This window comes from Aristolochia californica, unplaced genomic scaffold (assembly GCF_029961685.1).
Source record: "Aristolochia californica isolate CCGP_79_NKW_82.1479 unplaced genomic scaffold, dmAriCali1.0.hap1 SCAF_3, whole genome shotgun sequence".
Classification (NCBI taxonomy): domain Eukaryota; kingdom Viridiplantae; phylum Streptophyta; class Magnoliopsida; order Piperales; family Aristolochiaceae; genus Aristolochia; species Aristolochia californica.
This window is the reverse complement of record NW_027181992.1, coordinates 40,510,352-40,521,444: the sequence shown is the minus strand read 5'-3', so window position 1 is coordinate 40,521,444 and position 11,093 is coordinate 40,510,352. Positions and strand designations below refer to the sequence as shown.

General features: G+C 38.3%; 1 protein-coding gene across 1 annotated transcript in view; it reads right to left on the bottom strand.

Annotated features, from left to right (window-relative positions):
- Window positions 1–283: 283 nt before the first annotated feature.
- Window positions 284–11,093, bottom strand: part of LOC137959131 (uncharacterized) — an 87,991-nt gene continuing 77,181 nt past the window's right edge. The window contains exons 9-17 of the mRNA XM_068806451.1: window positions 6,431–6,504; window positions 6,215–6,312; window positions 5,325–5,432; window positions 4,824–4,921; window positions 4,209–4,346; window positions 1,171–1,218; window positions 904–1,018; window positions 711–808; window positions 284–618 (exon numbers count right to left, since the gene is read on the bottom strand). Of these exons, the coding sequence (XP_068662552.1) occupies window positions 532–618; window positions 711–808; window positions 904–1,018; window positions 1,171–1,218; window positions 4,209–4,346; window positions 4,824–4,921; window positions 5,325–5,432; window positions 6,215–6,312; window positions 6,431–6,504 (864 nt within the window). The 3' untranslated portion in view covers window positions 284–531. The remainder of the gene's footprint in view (window positions 619–710; window positions 809–903; window positions 1,019–1,170; window positions 1,219–4,208; window positions 4,347–4,823; window positions 4,922–5,324; window positions 5,433–6,214; window positions 6,313–6,430; window positions 6,505–11,093) is intronic.

The window sequence follows — 11,093 nt, the reverse complement described above, 5'->3', positions numbered from 1 at the left end:
CAAACTAAATTAACTAATTGGAACAATAAAACAACTTGAACGTAGTACAATATATAAACTAAAATACTTGATTTAACCAATTTATATTTAGAGCAAAAAAGTTTTTAAATTTAAAATTAAATATTTTATTTTACTAAAAATTTCTTGAATAAATATGAAAATGTATTACTGTTAATAATTTCTATTTATTTCCCTGAGAAAATTTAAAAATTTCCAGGTAATTTTCTAATAAAACACATTTTTTTATAATGTCTATCTCAGGAATAATAAATTTCCATTTTTTTCTTGGGATATAAATTTCCAGTATTGTAATAATAATAATAATAATAATTAGTTCCGGTGGCTTCCTTTCCACCTAAAGTTACTACCATTTAAAGCACAAATATTTTCTTGTTTCTTCGCACTATACTCACATATATTATCTATTACCCTTATACACCCTGGCGACAAATTGTTCCACAACGACTTGGATCAGTTCTCAATAGTGTCGCTAGTCGAGAGCAGCAAATTGAATCTAGCTTTCTAGATCAGCTAGAATCTATCTGCGGTGGCTACTATAGGCACAGCTTCCGCTCGTTCTCTGGTAAGGTAAGGACCTCTTCTAATAGCTTCCTGCAACTGAGAACAAAGAACAGCTCTATCAAACCATTTAGAATTAACTTTTGTCACAGACATACAATGTTTCTAATAGCAAAGACTTTTTCCCGTACCTTTGAGGCTACTTCGGAAAAGGCTGCGCCACTCAGTGACGTGGACAATAGAAAAGCTTTATTGATAGCTGTGCAACAGTTAAACCGAGCTTCCATCCCTGATATTGTTTTTAGTAACGAAGCAAATTAAATGTGAAGTCCAGCTTGAGAAGACTAATAATACAACATCTAAATAAGATAACAAGATGCCAACCGATTTTGGTGGTTTCTATTTGTGGGTTGGTAACCATATCAATTATGTCCTGCTTGGAGCAAACCTCTAACAAGCACCAATGGCGAGCTACCAGTCCGGATATCATCCTGTACGCCTGAAAACATTTTATGAAAAACCAATCAATTTTACAGAAAAAAATGAGACTTGTCATTGACGTAAATAACATTTAGAATGTTAATGGTGAGCATCAAGTTCTTTATTACACTGGGTTATCACATGATGTTCTAAACCAAAAAGGGTTCTTACCGCCAAACGGATTTCTGAATCTTGCCGCAAAACTGAGAGAAATAATCCCTGAAACATATGGCTCTCAGAAAAACTTCAAACTATTAATAGAATATAAGTAAGAAGAAAAATCTACTGAACATGCATACTGGAAGGTACTTTTTAATTATAAATACCATCTCATACTCTCTTACAGTCCAACTAGTAGATGGTGGAAAGCCAATATTATCCCTCAACATGTTTACAATTATTACCCACTACGGCTGCACCAAGAACGATACCCAGTACAAAATCAGTGATCTTTCGTTCCAGATAATGGTTGAGATCACTCCCTTTTTTGTGTGCGTAACTGGGCTTATAATTGATGAAATTTGTCCCACGAATAGGGAATAAGCCTGTATGCTAGAAAAACATCCAGCTCAACGCTGTCGACCACAGAAAAAAAAAAAAACATCCTCTACCCCGCATCCGTCGGCAATAAGCAAGGACACCGAAATCGGTGGCCTGCATAATGCGTTTTAAATTATTGAAGGACCACCGAACTCAGTGTCCTGCACACAAAAAAAAAAAATTGTGCCGAGTGACCTTCGCTATCATGTCATCCAACAAAGAGCGTACTGAGCAGTTGGAGGGTGGGCTTGGTGTAGTGCAGGATGGGTTACACAAGATGGAGCTCGGCATGGCCGAAAGGCTTCGTCATATGTGGAAGAAACTCTTAACCGACTCTCTGATGTTTTGCTTGCAAACCAAGAGAACCCCATCCACAATCACCATCACCGAGAAGGCAACGAGGGGGGATGACTGGAGGTATCTTCCAAAACAACAAAGCTTGAATTTCCTCGATTTTCAAGAGATGATCCGACGGAGTGGTTCAATCATGTGAACCAATTTTTTTGAGTTCCAAAATACTTCTAAAGCCCAAAAAGTTTTTTTGGCCTTATACCATTTCGAAGGAGATGCCAACCAATGGTGGCAGTGGATCCGCAGGACATTCCAGGAAGAAGGACGCATTCTCTCATGGACAAATTTTACAGACACTTTGGGCTCTCTTTGGGCCATCAGAGTGTGAAGATTTTGATGAAGCTCTTTCCAGAGTTAGTCAGGTCGGATCCCTTCGTGATTACCAAAAAGAGTTCGAGAAGTTAGGCAATCGAGTCCATGGCTGGCCACAGAAGGCTCTCGTTGGCACTTTCATGGGAGGATTGAAACTCTAGATTGCCGAAGGAATTCAAATGTTCAAGCCCAAAACATTGAAAGAAGCCATCAATCTAGCAAGAATGAAGGATGATCAACAAGCTAGACAGAGGAGGCCGGCACCACCAACGCGAGCTCCCCTAGCTCCTCCCCCTACTAATTGAGCAGAACCACCAATTCCTGCCGTTCCTGTTCGGCGACTTAATTGTGAAGAAATGCAGCGAAAACAGGCCCAAAAGTTATGTTTCAATTGTAACGACCATTGGTCTGCAGGACACAAATGTCAGGGGCCATGGATACTCATGTTGGAGGGTTACGAGGATAGTGATGACCTGTTATGTGTCAATGTCACAGAAGAACAACCAACTAAAGAAAACCCAACTAGTCGAAGAGTACTTAGTGCAATGGAAGCACCTTTCAACCGAGGAGGCCACGTGGGAGCCAACAAAGAAGCTACATCAGATGCTTACGAATTTTGACCTTGAGGACAAGGTTCCACTCAATGGGGGAGGTATTGTTGGGCCACGACGTCGTTCAGAGAGAGGCCATAAGCCAAATCCCAAATATTCGGGATAAAGCTGGGACGTGAAGCGGGACCAAGGGACTTTTTGTCCGGAAGTGAGTTCGAAGAGACTGAGAAGCGCCTTGATCTTTATAGTTTCATCCAAAATCCCCACTCCAAAGAAGATAATGTCATCCGCAAATTGCAATAGAGGAATATCAAATTCCTGGTGGGGTGAGGTAGGAAGCATCCACCCCTTGTCGTTAGGAGCCAAAGTTAAGGCCGAGGGACTCCATTATACTGAAGAGGAGAGGAGAGAGAGGGTTTCCCTGCCTAATTCCTCTAGTGCCGTGGAAGTATCTGATGAAAGATACCAATCTCCCGCTTTTGAAAGATAAGTGGAAGTATCCCCTCCTTTATTGTTTAGTAGGCACAGCTCTAACCAATTTATGAGATGATAGTTAAACCAGTCAAAAGCCCCTCTCCAGAAAAGCCAATGCATGATGACCTTAACTCTTGGTGCTATACTAGTTGGACATGGAAGAACCAAAATACAAAATTATGGCTATGATATAGTAAGTGCCATCATAAATTGAGAGCTCAAGAAGGTCAGCACACTAAAAACAACTCAACGAGTGACACAGCAGTATCACAGAAAGTCTTACAGCACTTAAACCTGAATCCAATGGTTGGAACTTAGAATTAAGGAAGAAAGAAGGAAGTTTTACTTAAGCAGACCTTAGAAATTAGATTTTTCCACAAAATAGGTCTCTTAGTATCAAGAAAAGGGAAAGAATAGGAAGGAAAAAATGACTTTACTCGGAAAGCTTAATCTTGTACTGTCACCATGTGAACTATCTGTCTGAAGATCTGTTCCCAATAGTATAGGTCCATTTGCAATCAATTCCATAAGAATTTTTCAGATGCATCCTTATTCGAAAGGGTACTCAGATGCTTGCTTGATCATGCTCGAAATTCAACTAATACCTTTTTCACTTCGACTCTTTTTATATATAAAGGCAACAATTATGGAGGCCATAGTTAAGTTTAAGTCGCCCAAATTTAGCCATAAATAATCTAAAAGGAATTTCATCCACTGTCAATAAATAGTGTGTACTTCCATTTCAAAAAAATAAATAGTGTGTACTTCTTGCTATTTATTTTTGATTTCAGATTCTCACATACATCTGGCACTCAACATCAACAGTATGAAAGAGACATGACAAGCAAAGAGCCTAAGGTTGCTGAAGCCATGGTCAGGACACCTTATTTGCCAACTAATAAGTCTCCAATTGCAGAAAATGGTAAGGGTAGAAATTTTCTCTACTAAGCAATGGCCAAGAGTAGATAGAAAGTAACTAACCGATGGTGTCAGCTTTGAACTGTTTCCAGCTGCAGTATAGATCAAGTGCCGGAGGCACTCTTCTGCATCACTATTTAGCAACTTTTGGCTCTCTGACCGTTTCTCCCCACTAATATCTGCTAGAGCATGCAAAGCAGCCTGCATTGGAAAAAGCATCATACATTTGCTAGTAAAGTTGGTTCAACATATATGGTTAGTCAGAAACTCATGCACAAGCAGCAGACACGATGTTAGCTATGCCAGGACCCAACACAGTTATTTTCTTTTTCTTTTTTTCTGGGGTATGGAGTATAGTTGAACATTGAAATGCATAACTCCGACTAGGTGGGTTCCCAGACAAAACCCATTTTAAAAACCTAGGTAGCATCCACCTCACTCTCACAGAGGTTTTCTGCTATTTTGCTTGTTCCAGTAAGGGATTCTTTTTTTGCACGTCACCCCATTCCCCGTAAGGATTGGACCCAAAACGTCACACTAGAACCCCCTCAAACAATCTGGCCATTAATTGAAAGGCCACCAGAGAGTAACCATTTAGTCATCCACCAGAGTTACACGACTTGATACATTAGAGCTGCATATATAGAGACAGAAGCAAAACAGGTACAGACCGCTCACCAGCTGTTTACCTCTGACCAGTTGATCAAAAGCAGCCTCCACAACATGCCTTGCTAAAGGAGGTGAATGTAGAAGTAGCAATATGGCTCCTTGATTGGCTGCCAACAGCAAAAAAAATAAAAACATGTCTCAACTAATTATTGTCCTTAGTACTTCAAACTGGGAATTAAAATGATGAACCAGCTCCATAAGCATATGAAATAAGAAAATAAAATAGATCTTCAGTAAAGAGAAAAGGAGAGAGTAGGTGAAACAAGATCCATAAGCCACAATGCAATAATAATTCTCTTTGGCACAACTGGTTAAATAACTGGAAATCATATTACAGCTAGGTACAGTGATCTTCATAACGATAAAAGAAAAAAAAAAATTGGAGACAAAGAACCATCTCTTTTATACCATATAAATAGATATGAATATAAGCAAGCAACCGCAACAGTACACAATACATGAAAAAATAGCACTAACAAAGAGTAACATTTAGACTGCATATTTACTTACAAGAACCGATATGGCCCAGCACTTCCAGTGCACATTCACATTCATCCGTGCCTTGGTTTTTCAATGATTCCAGTCTTCCATCAATGGCCAGAAGAAGATTTTTGAGACCTTAAACACCAGTAGCAATTACTCATACAATTACTTGTATACTATTTTATCCCCTCTTGAGAAAAATTATTATCCTGCAGAACTCAGAGTACCACATTACAAAATACAGCAAAGCAAAAACAAAGATGATTAAATCATCTGATTATCAAGCCAGTGAATGGCAAACAGAGGTTATCAGTAATATACAAGCACTATCTAAGGATTATCAGTGCTGCCATAAAAAACCTGACCAATTTTCTGCTTCAAAATTTTCAAGTTGAGAAAAAATGAAAATTGACCAATCCTCTTATATTTGTACCTACAATGACAACAATTGGAACACTAATATCGACATTTGTGCCTATACTAAAATCAAAAGAGAACTTTGACAAATTAAATTATACTTAATATAGTTTCAATCACTTAGAAATAATGTAAAATTAGTTGAAGTTTAACTGATGAAAGCATCATTTTTGTTGACATTGATAATTCAATATATTTGCTTCCAAAGCATTTATCTTTTTTAGTCGTGGACTTCTTAAATTAGGAATATTTTTCTCATCTTGGTTATATATGTTGCCAGAAAAAGTAAATTTAATATAGGTAATTTTGACAGTTCCATAGACCACTATAAATGGCGTTCACTTCCATATACAGCCCTTGGAGAAGATAAACCATTGCTAAAATGTTGGTCAAACGTTTTCATCCTTTTTCCTTTCCCCCTTATTTCCTACTGGCACAGATACAACTGTAAATGTTTTGCAAAAAGATGAATATATTGACAAACTGAAGATTGTTCTTACTCGTTTGGTCAACAATCTTTAGCATGTCATTTGAAGAAAGGAGTCTTCCACAGATTGACAATGCTCTTGATCGTATAACAGAGTCTACAGACAGATCACTGTAAAACATAAAAACCAGATGAGAAGTAAAAAGAACTTTGAGCATCGACAATGTCATCTCAGCCAAAGGAACTATTGCTGCAAAGTAATTAGATGACCCTGCCTATATTAATTTACCTGATTGTAGAAACCAATAGCTGAAGAAATTTAGTCCGTGAAAGGAACTTCATCGCATTAGGAGACTCAGCCAACTTCAAGTACCAAACAGTTTTTAGGTAATATCTTCAGTGAGAAAACAAGGAAGAGACATATTTCCAAAAGAAGAACCAACAAACTGACATCCAAAGGTTAAAGCAACACATGTCTAAATTTTCTTTCTTTCGAACTTTAGACTTTAAACCGAGACTTTACATTAATAAACCACCCCAACCCCCTTACCCTCCACAATTCACCATTAAGCCAAAGGCACAGTCCACAACATATCTCCAAGTCTAATATCATTAAAAGCATAAACAAGCCTTGACCATTTGAAAGCCTCAATGAATGTATATCAACTTCAGCTAGGGATGGCAACAAGTCAGGTCAGAGTTGGGTTAACAGAAACCTGATCACACACTGCAAACCCATTCCCAAAAAAACTCCATAGGGGTTAAATTTTTAACCCCGTCTCTGTTCCACCAACTGTCCACCAACCCCTTCCCCACAAAACCCGCAGGTCCCTGTGAAACCTGCCACATCACTGTTCTATCCTCTTCTTCATTTCTTGTTTTTATTTTCTATCGTACAACTATATTTTCAGCAAACAAGTGGGCAAGATCCAAAGTAACAATTAGATTAAGTTAAGAGCAAGATACAGCTAAGACAGAAGACAACAATGAGAGGGAAAACAGTCACAGAAGAAAATTTGGGCAAAATAGATGCAGATCCATGTAATAAGGTAAAGTATTAGTTTTTTTTTTTTTTTTTTTGAAGCATTAGTATAATAATATCTATAATCGCACAACATATTAACAGTAATAATGGCATAAAATATACACACACGCTGCTATTATGTTGTTTCGGACTTCCAATCCGGTGAAAATCTGGAACAAAAACTCAAATTCTGGTTTAAATGAGGGGAAAGGAAAAGAAAAAAGTAGATTAAGAGTTATCTTGTAGGGCTGAGGAGGAAAGCATTCAACAGCAGACTGTGGATGGGGAACCATGGACAGTAGACAACAGTAAACTGGCAGATGGCTACTTCCAATCTTCCAGTGGAAGGCAACTTTCAGATCTGCAACGGACGGGGCTTCCAATCTTCCAGCAGGCAGCGACTTTCATATCTCCAATGAATGACAACAACTTACAGATCCCCGATAGAAAGGAAGGCAACTTTAGTTTTGGATCTTGTTTCTGAGTACAAACAAGAGATTAGGGAACAGGATAGAAGGGTAAGGTCCTGACTTTTTCAATCCCACTTTTTCCAATCTATGTTATGTTTTTCTCCATCTTACAGTCATCTCTAAGATGGCACATGCCCACCTTTGAAATTTTTATGGGGTAAAATAAGCCCTTCAGTAAAAAGCATATCATTGTGAATAAAATATATAAAACTCCAATACTGTTGGCATCCTATAGTCTCATATTGATGAGGGAATTTGGATAAGAAACTAGGATAAGCTAGCAGGAGAGATAGTTGGATGAGAAGAGCAGGAAAAGGCGAGCAAGACATCTTTACCAGCCCCTACATTTTCTACATGTAAACTTGTTCCCTTGATGTTACATCAGTGTCGTGTAGTAATGTAGTGCAAGTGTGTCCTTTTATTCTTTTATTTTCTCTATGTAATTGGAGTCTGTACCTACACTGGTCTAGAGGGCCATTTTGATTCACTACTGTCACCTTTGACTTAACCGAGTAATTAGAAACGTTATGGGTCAAGCTTGACCTCTACTGAACTGCTACTTTCTGTAAAGCTTTCTTTCTCTTTCTTTCTTTATTTTTGCTCCTTTTGTCTTCTCTTGAACACCTTTTTGCAGAATTCTACATGGTATCAAAGCAATAGATCCAAGGAGTTCAATTTCAGTCTTTTCTCCTTCTTTGGTACCTAGGATCACATAACGGAAAGGAGCTCTTAATCTTCTCTGCTGGTCAACCTTTAGGGTAAGATCTTTCTTTCTTCTGTGTGCATGAACCTATTGGTTCATGGCCCTGTGCTCTACATGTGCAGTTAACTTAGGTTGTGTTCAGTCTAGGGCTGTTAGATCTTTCCCTCTTCTGTGTGCCTGAACTTATTGGTTCATGGTCCTGTGTTCTACATGTGCAGTTAACTATTTGTTGTGCAGTCTACAGCTGTATAACCGTCTATGGTGTTCTTTTTCTCTGCAGAATATTCATGTCTGGTCTTTTATTGTGTATCTGGTGATTCAGGGTTAATCACGACCAGTTTTGTATCAAAGAATGCTCAGTGGATTTGCTTTGAGTTCAATTATCTGCTGCTGAATTGAAATTATAAGTTTGGTATGGCAAATTTAAAGTACCTGGTTGATTAGTTTGTCTTTGCAGACTTGTGGTGTTTCGTAGACCCTGTTTATTGCTGCTTGGTGTCTTATGCTTGTGCTGAGTTTATGTACCATCTAGAGAGATGGGTGGATCTGATAGTAAAGATGTTGTTTTTATCACCTCTGAGAAGTTAATAAGACCAAACTATCTTAATTAGGCTAGATCAGTGAGAACGTTTTTGAAGGGCAGAAGGAGGACCAAGTACATTCAAGATGACCCTCCAATCCCAACAACTGATGATTAGGAAGCAGAAGATAACCAAGTTATGACTTGGATCATCAACAATATTGATTCAACCTTAAGAAATCAGAGATGCACTGTGAAACTGCAAAGGCTATATAAGTTTCTGTAAGAGTACTTATATGCTCAACAGAGCAACTTATCCAAAGTTTATGAATTGTACACTAATTTATATGATCTCAAAAGTGGTAACAAGACAATTACACAATTCTCTAGTGCATTTGTGGGACTCTGGCAAGAAATTAATGTGTATCATTCATTCACTACGGATGATCAGGAATTGAGGAAACAACAGAATCAGCTACTAGTAGCAAAGTTTATTGATGGTCTGAGTGCTGAGTCTGACAATGTTAAGGCACAAATTCTAGCCTCATAAGAGGTGCCCTCATTACCCACTACACTATATTTAATAGAATTGTGAGGGCTGAAACGACCTGACCTTGGTATCAAAGGAAGAAAAAGGGGACATGATGACTGATACCATCACACTTAATACTTCAGGCCCTAGTTCTGGCCCAGCAAACCCATCTTGAGGCCGGACAGCTTCAAGAGAGGCAAAGCTAGAGATAGTTTAGGCAAAGGTCGAGGTAGAGGTGATGATAAATCCGCGAGGAAGTGTGTCCACTATGGACGACACTATGGACGAACTAACCATTATTCAGATAGGTGCTGGATTAAATTTGAAAAACCTACCTAGGCAAACTTTACCAGTCATGAAACCAATGGAATAGTATCAGAGGATGTGGCTCCAATCCTTTCAGGGGGAGCCAATGAAGTACAACAGTTATTTTAGCAACAATAATAGATTATGCAATGCCTACCTCAACTATTATTTGGCTCATCTTCGGCATCTATGGTTCATGTTTTTACTCCTACGGCTACTCCAGCCACTTCAGGTATGTCTGCTCTTCGTGTGTCTTCTTCTCCTACATGGGTTATCGACTCCGAATCTACTGCTTACATGTCAAGTATGCCATCCTCGTTTTCTAACATGAAAGAGTCATCACATATAAAACAAGTAAACTTAGCTGATGGGTCTGTTTCCTCGATTCAAGGAGTTGGTCCTATTACCCCCACATCCTTCTTGTCTCCTAAGTCTACTTTACTTGTTCCTAAATTTCTCTTAAATTTGCTATCGGTCATTCAGTTACTAAGTCTATGAATTATTCTCCAACCTTTTATCCCACTCATTATCTATTTCAGGAACTCATGACGAACAGCATGATTGGTTCCACGCATGAGAAAGATAGGTTGTATTATTTGGAGAGCCACCTACCAGAAAATATACAACATGCGCTTCACGCATCTACTACCCCCTTACAAAGGCATCTACAATTAGGTCATCCTTCACTGACAAAACTGATTCGTCTTTCCAGAATTTCGTTACTAGTCTTACTTTTGAGTGTGGGTCGTGTCAGCTAAACACGCATCACCAGAGCTCCTTTCCAACCTTACATCATAAAACAAATCAGTTATTTGAGGTCATTCATTTAGATGTCTGGGGTTCTTGTCTTGTAACTAGTTCGTTTGGTTATAGGTATTTTATTTCCTTCATTGATGATTTTAGTAGGTGTACATGAGTTTATCTCCTTCAGGAGAAATTTGAAGCATCTAATGTATTCAAACTTTTTTACAATGAAATAAAGAACCAATTTTCAGCCTCCATTCATATTTTGTATACAAACAATGGTATTGAATTTATGAATCATAATTTTGATATTTTTTGTCAAAATCAAGGGATCATTCATCAGACCTCATTTGTGTTTACTCCACAACAAAATGGAATAGCGAAGTGTAAGCATCGTCATTTACTAGAAGTAGCTCACACTATGATGTTGCATATGAAGGTTCCTAACAGTATTGAGGTGACGCAGTGCTTACTGCATGTTACATGATCAATAAGATGCCTTCGTCTGTTCTTGAAGGTAAAATTCCTATTCAGATTTTGTTGCCTTCGACTCCATTTTTTTGGGTCTCTCCTCGTGTCTTTGGATGTGTTTGTTATACTCATCTTCTGGGATCATCCAAAGATAAGTTCTCCTCGTGCACTTAAATGTGTCT